This window comes from Microtus pennsylvanicus, chromosome 14, assembly GCF_037038515.1.
Source record: "Microtus pennsylvanicus isolate mMicPen1 chromosome 14, mMicPen1.hap1, whole genome shotgun sequence".
Lineage (NCBI taxonomy): Eukaryota > Metazoa > Chordata > Mammalia > Rodentia > Cricetidae > Microtus > Microtus pennsylvanicus.
The window spans coordinates 64,574,360-64,588,929 of record NC_134592.1 but is presented as its reverse complement, the minus strand read 5'-3'; the positions used below and the strand labels follow the sequence as shown (position 1 = coordinate 64,588,929).

The 14,570-nt window shown below is 37.1% G+C and overlaps 1 protein-coding gene across 8 annotated transcripts in view; it reads left to right on the top strand.

Moving 5' to 3' along the window:
- The window catches only part of Pnpla8 (patatin like domain 8, phospholipase A2), a 47,132-nt gene that overhangs the window by 18,206 nt on the left and 14,356 nt on the right, over window positions 1–14,570 (top strand). For all 8 annotated transcript variants that reach the window (XM_075948404.1, XM_075948410.1, XM_075948405.1 and 5 more), the window contains 5 exons: window positions 945–2,071; window positions 2,162–2,311; window positions 8,085–8,236; window positions 9,989–10,083; window positions 12,480–12,651. In XM_075948404.1, coding sequence (XP_075804519.1) covers window positions 1,034–2,071; window positions 2,162–2,311; window positions 8,085–8,236; window positions 9,989–10,083; window positions 12,480–12,651 — 1,607 coding nt within the window. In that variant the 5' untranslated portion in view covers window positions 945–1,033. The remainder of the gene's footprint in view (window positions 1–944; window positions 2,072–2,161; window positions 2,312–8,084; window positions 8,237–9,988; window positions 10,084–12,479; window positions 12,652–14,570) is intronic.

Below are 14,570 nucleotides of genomic sequence, written 5' to 3'. Positions count from 1 at the left end.
AATGGCTTATAATGTCTCTTGTCCATTTTACACTATTCCTATTTATGTATGTTTTTCTATAGTGTAATTACGACCACTTGCAAGCTGGCGCACATATTTTCTGGTGTGTACTGTGTAGGCTATAGTCAACGTCTGAGTCATCTTGTGTCACTCTCCACTTTACTCTTGGCTCCTCATGCTTGCACAGCAAACACCTTACCCACTGAGCTATCACCCGGCTCCCTCAATGTAATGAGAAATTACTAGATAAGGGAAATTAGGGAGCCCCTTTAGTGAGCAGCTTTTACTAGATAGGGAAGATAGTCTTGACATGGCTCTTTCTTGCTCTAATCTGTGGGTGGCCTCGGCATTTAATACCATGTCCACTGTGGATTGAGCATCCCATAAATGATTCGCAGCAGATGGGGTAAAGACCTGACTCTTGTCTCCATAGTACTTAAAGTCTAATGCTTCAAGCTAGTCAAAAATTTAATAATAGTAAAAAGAGAAAATCGCATAATTAGAAGTGTCTCTGATTTCTTCTCCTACTCCCCAACTGACATCTGCACCGAACGCTTAATTTTTTTTGTTATTTTTAAAATTAAATCTTACCAGTCATATTGGAAATATAGTATTCCATCTTTTTAATTATTGTTTATTATTATTTGTTATGTGTTGGATGTTTGACCTTTATGTATGCTGTGTACCACATTTGTGTAGTGCCCTGAGAAGCTTGAAGAGGGCGTGTGATCCTATGGACCTGGGAGGTGTAGAGACCGGGCTGTGAACTGGGAATTGAACCTTGAGTCTTCTGCAAGAGCAGCAACAACTGCGCTTTAGTTCTGAGCTGTCTCCAGCCTTAGTCCATCTTGTTTTGAATGGTTTGTTGCTGGGTACAAAGTCATGCATATAAACTGAACTATTTTTTTTAACTTGAATACTAATTAATCTTTTTTTTTTTACAGGTAAGACCATGAATTATGGAATTTTTTAAGTGAAGCACTCAGGAGTGAAATGAGAGAATGTCACATAGAAAATAAATGATTTTTAAGTTATGTCTATTAATTTGACTTTAGATATATATATTTACCTCCTCAGTAATGCAAGAAGTCTTTGTGGGAATCAGAAAAGCAAACAGCTGCGTTTTGTGTGTTCCAAACATTACTGGCGAATGCCCCATATCATTGTGCACAGAGATTTTCACACAAGTAAGAAAAGCTGTAGGTGGAACAAAGGTGAAGCGCGTTGCAGTAAGCACTGGCCCTCTCCAAGCAACCATGGCTTACATATTGGAATTTTGAAACTTAGCACTTCTGCTCCCAAGGGACTTGCAAAAGTGAGCATTCATATGTCCCGTATTAAAAGTACTTTGAATTCTGTTTCAAAGGCTATTTTTGGCAGTCAAAATGAAATGGTTTCACGGTTAGCTCAGTTTAAGACAAATTCTCGAATATTAAGAAAAGTATCAGATAGGGGCTGGTTAGAACAAAAAAAAGTTAAACAAACCATTGAGTCTCTGAAAAACTATAGTGATAAATCAGCAGAAAAGAATTCTTTTGTGGAACAGAAAAGCTACATTGCAGATAAAGAAGATGATGCAGGTAAACGGAGCCTTTTCCATTACACATACACCATAACCACCAGATTTGGAGAGTCATTCTACTTTTTAGCGAACCATATTAATTCATACTTCAGTCGCAAGGAAAAAATGTCTCAAACAAAGGAAGTTAAACATCTTCAGGACAAACCAGACCTTGAAGAAGAGAAATCCAGTTCTCCTGACCCCAACATCGTGACAGACAGGCCAGACTCAGGATCTTCCCTAGATGCTGGGGACAAACCTTCCAGTCCTAGCCAGACGCCAGAGGTTCTTCCGGTGTCTGCAAAGCAAAGTATTGCTAACTTCCTTTCTCGTCCCACTGAGGGCGTACAAGCCTTAGTCGGTGGTTACATTGGTGGACTTGTACCCAAATTAAAGTCTGATTCAAAGAGTCAGCCAGAAGGACAGGAAGAGCCTGCTAAAACTGAGCAAGCTGTCGGCAAAGACAAGAAGGCAGAGGAGAAAAAACGTGTGTCTCTTCAGCGAGAAAAGGCAAGTTGTTTCTCAGAGTGGTCCTAAGAAACATTAACCATTTATAGCGTAACTTTATCTCCTAATCACGTATTTCATATGACCTCGTAGATTATTGCAAGAGTGAGTATTGATAACAGAACTCGAGCCTTAGTGCAGGCCTTAAGAAGAACAACTGACCCAAAGCTCTGTATTACCAGGGTTGAAGAACTGACTTTTCATCTTCTAGAATTTCCTGAAGGAAAAGGAGTGGCTGTTAAGGTAATTTCTAACTTTTTAAGTATTTGTCTTGAAATATAAGTTCTAATAAACCTTTTATAGTGGGGAATGCAAAGCCCTTCTCTTTTTAAAAGTTTTGTTGTTTTAAATCATACAGTATATTTGGGAATTGCCCGTTATTTTATAGTACACACTAGGCTGATGAATTACTTTTATTCTGTGACATAAATTCTGCTTATTGTGACTATCTATATATACTTTGATTTGAGCATGTGTAAAAATGGAGCATAAGTTTAAATATGTTAGTTACATTGCCTAATAATTGTCAAAATCTTAATTGCAGTACAGGTATTTTTACTGTGGAATCACTTTTTCAAAATAAGAAATAGCCAGGTATGTCATACACCTCTAATTCTAGCATTTGGGAGACCAAGGCAAAAGGATCAATAATGTGAGACCAGCCTAGGCTGTAGAGCAGGATTCTGTCTATAAACAAAAGACAGGAAACACAATATGGAGCAAGCCATTGCTATTTTTTATTCACCATCCCATGGTCCTTTTACATTTAAAGTCCAAATTTTAACTAATCATCGAATCGGTAAAGCACTTAGCTTTCCTCTCCTCAATGGTCTACATACACAGAAGTGAGCAAGGTTTAGACTTCAGCAATTAGACCACTTGAGGAGAAAGAAGCTGAGTACCCAGGGAAGGAGAGTCTCCAGGTCTGTACCAAGTTTACTTGTCTCCTCAATAATTTGGAAATGTCATGAAGGTATTGTTACAGTTTCATTAAATCCCTGTTGGTGCTTTTATTATATATTATATAATATATAATTATAAATATATTATTATATACTATAGTCTAATTCTTATTAATTAATTAGTTACTTTACTATACAGAAACTTGTTAGTTCATACTTTTCTACCTTTTCTTTTATTACAGTTTTGCTGATTAAGTTTTTCTTTGAAATATACCCTGCAAGTTTTACATTTTCTAATACATATAAACAGATTTTCAACATTTCATATTCCTAAAATTTGAAATTTATATTTCATATATAGATTTATCTTTTAGAGATAGGATTTTGAAATATACGTGTGCTCTTAATGAGAGTGTTCATGTCAGGGATAGCCAGAAAGGAGAGATCTAAAATAAAATTTCTGTTAGTGAGCTTCTGTAACAAAATACCTTCCCCTGGATGGGTTACATCCTACAGAAATCTGTTTCTCATAATCTGTGTACTGAGAGGCCCAGTGAAAAGTAATGACTGATCTGGGGTCTGGAGAAGGCTTGGTACCTGTATGCTGAAGCTTGTGACTAATTCACAAGACAGCATCTCCCTTTTGCCCCCATCTCTAGATCTCTAATCTCACACATGAAGCAGAGGTCTCATGACCTAAGCACTTCTTGAAAGTCCCTACTTTTTAATATTAGTGCACCAACAACTGAGTTCCAATATGAATTTTACAAGAGACCTAGAATTCCAATATAGAATATGTTTTAAAGAATGATTTAACAACATATTATTCAAGAATAAGCTTTATTTGTGTCAAGTGAAGTTCACAGACTTAGCATAGAAGTCAACAGACAGAACACTGCCAGTGCCCCGAAGTCTTCCTCCCACCTCTCCTTTGTAGTCTGCAGAAAAGGTTAGTTTGGACTCATGTGTGTTTGCTTCCTTTTTTACTTGGTACATCGATAGGATTTATTGGAAATGTGGCAGGTAATTTTAAATGATTCCTTCTTATTATATTTATTATGGTGGGTCACGGTTTATTCTTTATACTGTTAATTGATTTCTGGGTAGTTTTCAGTGTTAGTCTATTAGGAATTGTGTTACTAGTTGAACTATTAAGGGTTCTCTTATATTTGAGAACTGATCCCAAATACAATCAACCATCAATATTGAGAAGAAATGTGGTGTGGAAATTCTATTCAGATCAGTCAGGGATGAAAATCTAGGTAATTGGAAGAAAGTGGCTGCCTTTCTCCTAAATAATATCTAAAATCAATGAACTGAAGAAATTGCGTCATGTGTTGCTTGGCTGTAAACTTTGCCAACTAAACTTTTTGCCAATTTCTCCCACTGTCTTAAGCAGCTTTTCTTTTTTTGTATTCTTCAGTTGGTTCAATTGAAATGTTAATGTGGGTGGGGGAAATTCCACACGCCCCTGCTCCTACCTGAAGAACTGCAGGTTCAATGGCTACAGAGAGAGGGGAACCAGTTTCCTCCACGGAAGAGCTCCCATACTGGCTGTTAAACCCAAGCAGTCAGCCCTGGACACGTGTACATTCAGGCAAAGCTTAACGGATTCAGTAGGTTCTGTACACACACATGTCAGTCCTGCCTTGTTCCAGGGTAGGGGCATGTGGATTAGAATGTTAGACAGAATAAACAGAAAAACAAAAGAGATACAGAGACATAGGATAGAGTCGGGAGGACAACCAAACCTGCCCATGTTTATTTCTTAGGATCTTTAAATACCCCATCCACAAGAGGGGAAGAAAGGAAAAGCCCCTCCCTTTTTTTTTAAGCCATACTACAAGGAACAAAGTAATAAAGTTAATACCCAAAACACCAAGTAACCACACCCTCAGTCAAGATGCCTGTTAATAGCCATACCTTAAGTCAAATCTTCTGCCAGAAACCTTGAAGAAACAGGAATAGGCTTGAACTCTCTGACCTTTAGTCAGGGTGGAACAGGTCCGCTCTGTGCTCTGTGGGCCGACTTAATACCCAAAACACCAAGCAGCCACACCCTAGGTCAAGACCTCCAATTAGTAGCCACACCTTAGGTCAAAGATCCTATAAATATGTAAATAACCTCGAAGGAGGGAGACTTTGCCTGAACTCTCTCTGACCTTTAGGTCTAATGGATCCACTTCTGTGGGCTCCAACACACATACCCCCCCCCCTCACAGACACACGCATACCAACAACACCACCACTATCAAAGGGTCATGAGTGGGGTGGGAGGAGGGGAGACATAGAAGGAAAGGAGGAAATGGTATAGCTGTAGAACTTGTTTATGATGTTTTAAAAAAAATGAAATTAAATTTTGAAAAGAAAAAAAATTTTCCCTACTCTAAGTATTTTTCTCTGTTTTTTCAAAAGTTTTGTTTTGCCTTTTGTACCTTTTTGTATTGTTCATCTAGAGTACATTTGCTTTTATTATGTAAGGTACAAGTGATGCTTAATATATTTATCCAGTTGAACAAGCAACCATTTGTTGAAAAAACGTTTTCATAAATAAGGCAGTTATTTATGGGTCCATTGTTTTTGTAATGGTCCGTTTCCGGACACAGTATTTTGTTCTGCTAATATATTTAAGTATTTTTGCTCCAACACTGTACTTCCTAAATTACTTTAGATTTATAATAAATTTAATGTCTCATTTTGTCTTTTTTACCTCTGTTCATCCTTATAATTTCTAACTCAGCTTTTCTTTTTAAAAAAGATTAATTATTTTTAAAGCTATGTATATGCATGTATGTCTACATAGGTACATAGGTTCATGTAAGTAAAGATGTCTCTGGAGGCTGAAAGAGGGCATTGGATCACCTGGAGGGAAAGTTATAGATGGTAGGGAACTACCAGATGTGGATGCTGGCAACCAAACGCAGGACCTCTGCAAAAGCAGCTCATGTTTCTAACCATTGAACTATCTCTCCAGCTCCTAAATTTGCTATTATTTTTCTTCCTTTTTTTAAACTTATCTTTATCTGTCTGTCAGTGGCAATGTGTGAGTCTGGTGCCCTGTGGAGGTCAGAGAGAGTATCAGATCCCTGGAACCGGAGTTACAGTCGTGATCTTCCATGTGGGTGCTGGGTATTAAAACCCAGACCTTGGAAAGTGCAGCCAGTGCTCTTAATCACTTACCCAGCCCCTACTTTGACTACTCTTAGCATGCCACATTTACAGATGAATTTTGAAGTAAAAAAGGAGAATAAAATTACGTTAAGATTATAGGAAATCAGTAAGATGGTTTATGGTAAATTATCAACTTAATCTTTGTTTTCCATCAGTATTTAAACTTCTTTAACGTGAGTGCCTTATACATCTTTCATTATGCTTATTTTGTTAATTTATAACTGTGATGTTTTGAGGTGTAATTTTGCTAACGTTATTGTGATTTAAGCATCTTTTTTGGTAATTCTAGTAGGAGACTCACCCCTGGTCTTTGACTATATGCTACCGATTTGACATATATTGTAACTTTTCTGTATGCTGGGCAATTGTGAGTTTCAAAAATTGCAAATATTCTAGATTTTTTTTCCAGAGAGTTATTTTGCTTCTCTACTGAAATACGAAATGGACCACCATCACTAAGTAGGACAGAGCTAAGGATATTTAGAGTTTGGGAAAGACCTCTAATTTTCCTGTCCTTAGTGTATATTCCTGCACTACCACCATGCCTTGGGTCGTCCAAACTAAATTAAGAATACAAAACATTATCTTGTTTTTACAGACGGCTTAAATTTAGCATTTTTCCCCTCCCATACATTTTACTTTGAGAATTCTGCAGGTGTGTTAAGTTGAAAACAGTTATGCAGGCTTCCTAGGCCTTCAGTTTTGTGACTCCAACCTCATAAAAATACAAGCTTCGCTGAGTTCTCTGTTTCTTTGTGACCCTCTCTAAATCAAGCCCAGCTTTCCTGTCCTTTGTGTCTTCCCAGAATCAGCAAATGTCTGGAGGAAAGAGCAAGGTTATCAGCTCCAGGCAGCAGTTACCCTCTCCAGATGGAAAGCTGCTCCCATGCTGTGTTTAGCAGCTCTGTGGTGCATTTAGAATGTGGCATTCTTGAGTTCGCTAAGGTTTTTCTGGTTGCGAGGACCTCTTAACAGATTTTGTATCCTAACCAGTAATGGAAATTTGCCTGTGTAGCTCCCACTATTGTTCAGATTCCTGTAGGGGTCCTTTGCAGCCCAGTACTAGCTAGGACAAAAAGCAGAATAACAAAAACAGTATTTCAGGTTTGGTTGGTCAACAAAAGAAGCAAAGTGAGTAATGCATTAAAAAATTATTCAATGAGCCGGGCAGTGGTGGCGCACGCCTTTAATCCCAGCACTTGGGAGGCAGAGGCAGGCGGATCTCTGTGAGTTCGAGACCAGCCTGGTCTACAGAGCTAGTTCCAGGACAGGCTCCAAAGCCACAGCGAAACTCTGTCTCGAAAAAACAAAAAAAAAAAAAAAAAAATTATTCAATGTATTGAACATTACACAGCTCAGTTTTTCCCTTAAATTTATGTAAGCTTTTTGGCAAAATTACTACTAATTGTATTAAGAGAGTCATATTTTCTGTATTGAGTATTGAATGTTTTCTTTTTCTAAAGGCAGTCTTGCTAAGTAATTCGGGCTGGCTGAACTTATTCTGTAGCCCAGGATAGCCTCAAACTCACAGTCTCCTGCCCTAGACTCCTAAATGCTGGGAGTATAGGGGTGTGCTATACCACTTAGCAAACATTGCACATTTTAAGAAAATGTTTGGGAAGAGACTGGTATTTTTTGGTTGTTTATTTGTTTTTGATCCTCAAATAAAGACAAATATATGCTTAATTGTTATTGATACTGGCGTGTCATAAAGTAATCATTTTTAATCACAGCGAAAGTAATAAATACACGCTCATTTTATGCTCTACTCATGTAGCTAAAAATATGTTTTCTTTCTGTTACACGGTGTCACTTTAGCGAGGCTCGTCTTGAACTCCAGCTTCCCCTGCCTTTGTCTTCCTAATGCATGTGTGCTGCCATGCCAGCTGCATTTTCCTTCTTGATCTGACATAAGTAACAAAGTATCTTTTTTCTCAATGTAGGAAAAAATTATTCCGTATTTATTACGACTTAGACAAATTAAAGATGAGACTCTTCAGGCTGCAGTTAGAGAAATTTTGGCCTTAATTGGTTATGTGGATCCAGTGAAAGGCAGAGGAATCCGAATCCTCACAATTGATGGTGGAGGAACAAGGTAAGGCTAGAAAAATGGCTTCTAAAACTACATATTTAATTCAGCTTCAGAGATTTTATTTAAAGATTTTAATAGAGTTATTCTAAAATCATTTTTTTATTTTTCGAGACAGGGTTTCTTTGTGTAGCCCTGGCTGTCCTAGAACTCACTCTGTAGACCAGGCTGGCCTCAAACTCACAGAGATTCTCCTTCCCCTGCCTCCCAAGTGCTGGAATTAAAGGCATGTGCCACCACTGACCAGCCATAAAATCAATTTTTAAAACTAAAACATAAAGCCACTTTTATTTATGAATATAGAGGCTATATTGTGACATATATTTTGAGATCAGACCTTTGTCTGATTTGGGGTTGGTGAAGATCTCCCATTCAGTAGGTTGCCTTTTGTCTTAATGACTCTGTCCTTTGCTTTACAGAAGCTTCTCAGTTTCAGGAGTCCCATTTATTTATTGTTACTCTTATTGTCTGTGCTACTGGGGTTATACATGGAAAGTGGTCTCCTGTGTCCATGTATTGCAGGCTACTTCCCACTTTCTCTTCTATCAGGTTCAGTGTGGTCGGATTTATATTGAGGTCTTTAATCCATTTGGACTTGAGTTTTGTGCATGGTGATAGATATGAACTATTTTCATTCTTCTACAGGTTGACATCCAGTTATGCCAGCACCATTTGTTGAAGATGCTTTCTTTCTTCCATTGTATAGTTTTAGCTTCTTTGTAAAAAAAATCAGGTGTTCATAGGTCTGTGGATTAATATCCGGGTCTTCAATTCAATTCCATTGATCAATGTCTCTGTTTTATGCCAATACCAAGCTGTTTTCATTACTGTAGCTCTGTAATAGAGTTTGATGTCAGGGATGGTAATGTGTCCGGAAGTTCCTTTATTGTATAGGATTGTTTTGGCTATCCTGGGTTTTTTGTTTTTCCAAATAAAGTTGATTATTGTTCTTTCAAGATCAGTGAAGAATTTTGTTGGGATTTTGATGGGGATTGCATTGAATCTATAGATTGCCTTTAGTAGAATTACCATTTTTACTATGTTGATCCTACCAATCCAAGAGCATGGGAGATCCTTCCATTTTCTGGTATCCTCTTTAATTTCTTTCTTCAAAGACTTAAAGTTCTTGTCAAATAGATCTTTCACTTCCTTGGTTAGAGTTACCCCAAGATACTTTATGCTATTTGTGGCTGTCTTGAAAGGTGAAGTTTCTCTGATTTCCCTCTCCGCTTCTTTATCCTTTGTGTATAGAAGGGCTACTGATTTTTTTTTTTTTGAGTTGATCTTGTATCCTGCCACATCACTGAAGGTATTTATAAGCTGTAGGAGTTCTCTGGTAGAGTTTTTGGGGTCACTTATGTATACTATCATATCATCTGCAAATAACAAAAGTTTGACTTCTTCCTTTCCAATTCGAATCCCGTTGATATCCTTATGCTGTCTTATTGCTATTGCTAGAATTTCAAGCACTATATTGAAGAGGTATGGAGAGAGTGGACATCCTTGTCCTGTTCCTGATTTTAGTGGGATGGCTTTGAGTTTCTCTCCATTTAATTTGATGTTAGCTGTCAGCTTGCTGTATGTTGCTTTTATTATATTTAGATTTGATCCTTGTATCCCTAATCTTTCCAAGATTTTTATCATAAAGAGGTGTTGAATTTTGTCAAATGCTAAAAGCAGTTTTATAGAATTATTTTATTCTATAACTTGAATTTCCCTTGAAACAAATTGTCCATTTGTATTTTTTTTCTTTCACAGAGGTGTGGTTGCTCTTCAGACTCTGAGGAAATTGGTTGAACTTACTCAGAAGCCAATTCATGAGCTCTTTGATTACATCTGTGGTGTGAGCACAGGTGACTATCATGTACTTGGGTGCGTCCCACCAGTGAACTACAGGAAGAGCATGGAGACTGGAGATCATGGTCCTTCTCTGAGATGCTGGGCATTCTTTTCTCAACTTTAATGATGGTTAATCCTTTGTGTCATAAACTTTTCAAACTTATTTTTTAAACATGTAACCTTTTAAGTGTAAGCATTTAAAATGACTTTTTTATTATATTTTCAACAAGTCACATTGACAATGAATAATTACTAATCACTGCTTTTTTGGCATAGTCACCATAAGGAGATGATGGCAGAAGGATGAAGTGGCAGGTAGTCAGATGGGACTTGATTTAATATGAAATTAAAGGCGGTAAAAACCTTGTTTGTTTGTAAGGAATATCAGTGAGTAATTTGACTCCTGTGTTGTTTACATGGTGGTTTGAAACTAGAACTTAAAGTGGCAAATGTGTCTTTGGTCTGCAAAGCTCCTTTTAAATACTGTTCCTTGGCATATGTATGAAAGGAGCTTTTATGTTTGTATACAAGAATTTTACTTGAAGTAATTGTTAATTTATTTTACTGTTTGACTCAGTTTCTCATTTTAATGTGCTCTTCACAAGGTTTAAATCTATGCCTTATTTAACTGTGGTAACTCTAAAGACCGCTACAAACAGAGATCTCTCCATATGGCTAGTGTTAAGTGTGGCATACATATTCCCAGAGTGCACGCTAATTGTTCCCCAGCTGAAAGACTGAATGATGAGAACTATTGCAAGGGTGATTCATGGGGTGATGCACATTGGAGTAAGGAACCCAGGGTTTCAGGTGTTAGCAAGCATGGAGAAGGAAGAAAACATTTCCTTGCAGAGGTCTCTTAGTATGTCATATTTGAAATGTTTATTTTCTTGTAGATTTCTTTTAATATATAGTATGACTCTTAAAATAAGAAAATAAAGGGCTGGAGAGATGGCTCAGCGGTTAAGAGCATTGCCTGCTCTCCCAAAGGTCCTGAGTTCAATTCCCAGCAACCACATGGTGGCTCGCAACCATCTGTAATGAGTTCTGGTGCCCTCTTCTGGCCTGCAGACATACATGCAGACAGAGTATTGTATATATAATAAATAGATAAATATTAAAAGAAAGTTTTTTTCAAAAAAAAGGAAAAAAGAAAATAAAGTACATGTCCAAAAGTAATTGATTTGACTCTAAAAGCTTCTCAAAGAGACATTTCCTAAGTCTAGTGTTGTTTGTGGGTTTGGTTTGACACATTCCCCATTTCTGAAATTTGGAATGGTCCTGGCAATTAAACACCTAAAGGTAATAGAGAGGCACTTTCCTAGTACTAGGGAAGCAGAGACAGAAGGGATCTCTATGAGCTTGAGGTCAGCGTGGCATACGTATCTAAATCCAGGACGGTCAGGACTACATAAAGGGACCCTGTCTCAAAAAAAAAAATCATTTAACTTTTTAAAACAAATTACTTAATATGTTATTAGGAATATTCTCCAAATTAAAAATATTTTATGTAGTTTGATCCATAATACTGTATTTTCAAGTTATGAGTTATCTTTTCCTAAAATGCTACCAATTAAAATAAAATTAATAAACTTTTCATCACTGGAGAGATGACTTAGGGATTAAGAGAGCATTGTCTAAATTTCTCCAGGACCAGGGCTCAGTTCACAGCTATCTTTAGCTCCATTTCCAGAAGAGCCAGTGCCCTGTTCTGAACTTCATGGCACCAGGCATGCATGTAGTGTGCTGACATAAATGCATTCAGAACACTAATACATATGAAATAAAAAAACATTAAAACTAAGAAAGCATTTAAAGTGTATTGTTGTTATTTCTTTGCAGGTTAAGCAGCTAAGCAGGTCTTTTTTACTCATATCCCAGCACTTCATTTTCCTCTTTAGTTCAGAGTAAGGCAAAGTAAACCACTAGGTGGCAGAGTGTCCTACCGTTACAACTGGGTGCATAAAGTCAACTATTTAAAAGAACATCTTAGACTATCTAATTTCTATCATCACATTGATTCTAGGGCCTAACTCCGGGGAAGTTGCTTAATGAATTTATGGAGTTCTCAAATACACTGTATTTTGTTAGTAAAACTTGCTTTTACTTGCCATTTCATCTTACATATAATCTAATTTAGTATAAAACATTTTGATAATATTTTTTAATTGCTTTCTTTGTTACCTTGAAGTCACTGATACCTTTCACTGTCATCTTTTGGGACGTGAAAAAGTGTTTTACATGTATTAGTCAAGTGTAAGGGACTTATAAATTGTAGTTATTATTTATGCTCATTTCACAGACGGAAAACATCAGATGTAGAGTTTCAGCAGTTCGGTGGCTCAGAGTCATGTGTACTTGTAAGAGCAGTCACCTCACTGCTGATAAAGACTAAGAATGTTCTTTCCAGGGGCCATATTAGCGTTCATGCTGGGATTGTTCCACATGCCGCTGGACGAATGTGAGGAACTCTATAGAAAGTTGGGATCGGATGTGTTCTCACAGAACGTCATTGTCGGGACAGTCAAAATGAGTTGGAGCCATGCATTTTATGACAGTCACACGTGGGAAAAGATCCTTAAGTGAGTTTTAATTCCTTTGAAAATATTTTGGTTATATTGTTGTTTATACATATCAAAATTTGAAAACTAAAAGGAATACAAAGAATAATATTATTCCTACTTTTTGGAAATAACTACTATTACTGTGTTGGTGCGTCATGTTCTAGTCACAGATTCTTGAACTTGTGTGTGTAAGACTTGCATGTAGAAATCATAATTAACGTTTTTTAGTATGTGTATGAGTGCATATTTTTATCTCTATGTATGTTTATATGTTTGTGGTGCACATGTATGTGTACACTCAAGTGGAAGCCAAAGGTTGATGTTAGGTGTCCTCCTTGGTCATTCCACGTTTTTATTTACCTGTCTATCATTGTGTGTATGATGTGTGGTCATGCGTGCTCTGTAGCACCTATGTGGAGGCCAGAGGGCAGTTTGTGGAGTTGGTTCTCTTCTTCCACCTTTTCATGAAGTCTGGGGATAGAAGTCAGGTTCCATGATTGTGAAGCACATTCTTTACCCACTGAGCCATCTTCCCAGCCTACTTTATCTTTCAAAGCAGGGTCCTTTACTAAAGTCGGGAGTCATCAATTTGGCTGGATTGACAGGTGAGCAGGCCCCAGGGATCCACTTGTCTTTGTCTCCCGATCACTAGAATTACAGTGCCACGAGACTGTGGCCTACCAGGTAAGGTTCTGTTCTGACATCTTTCTTTTTGGGCAACTACACGGTGTCTTCCTGACTGCCCACTCTCTCTCTCTATCTCTGTTGGAATTTCTTCCTGGCTTTACTCTGCTAAACCATTGGTCGAAATAGCTTTAATCATCAACCAGTAAAAGTAACACACATACAGAAGGACATCCCATATCAGAAAACTGATTTTAAACTTCTGCCAACATTTCAGAATGTATCAGTCTTGTTAAGTTATAGGAAAATTACTCATTTCTCATTTGTTCAAATGCTGTTTTTTAAAAAATGAAACATTAAAGAAATCAATGAAAATAACTTATAATCCCACTAAGAACAAAACTTTAATATTCCTTTTTAGAACTTAGAGCCAAACAAGTGTGTGCTTGTGTTCACGTGTGTGTTTCTTCTCCCCACAATTGGGATGATTGTGCTTGTGTTCACGTGTGTATTCCTTCTCCCCACAATTGGGATGATTGTGCTTGTGTTCACGTGTGTATTCCTTCTCCCCACAATTGGGATGATTGTGCTTGTGTTCACGTGTGTGTTCCTTCTCCCCACAATTGGGATGATTGTGCATGTGTCCTACACTTTCTCTTAGCATCTGTCTCTGGGATCTATCATCAATATATTTGAAAGCATTTTCATTGAATAGTTGTTCATTCTCTCCTATTATGAATATATTATTTTTGGCTTAACATATTTCCTAGGGAAATTCTAGACATAAAATCGTGTGTCAGAATATTATACATGTTTTAAAGGTTTTGGGGAAAAGGAACACATGAATTTGGGAGGGAAAAGTGGTGGTAGGAAGAAGGAAGGGATAGAGGGCAGAGAATGGGGATGGATTTGATCCAGACATAGTAATGCATGGGTGAGTGAAAGTCTCAAACAGTAAATCTTGAGGTATATGTTTGTATCTAGCTGAATTGTTCTTAAAAATGGGATCCTGGCTTATTCATCTGCCAGTTTTCTATTTCTGTTTTATGAAGTCTTTTAAAATACCAAATAATTAAATTTTTAAAATATATGAGTTTGAGAGTTTTTTTAAGAGACCATGAACCTTCTTTATATTTTTATTACATTCTTTTTGTAAATTGTATGGCTATTATATTTTGCTTATTTTTCTGTCAGGGCAGTGCCCATTATATTATGAATATATTAAGCATATATTGAAAACTGTGTTAATTGTTTTTTACATGTATTTATTGTGTATATCTGTGTTTGGGTTTTCTTGCCAGACTGTTTTCTCT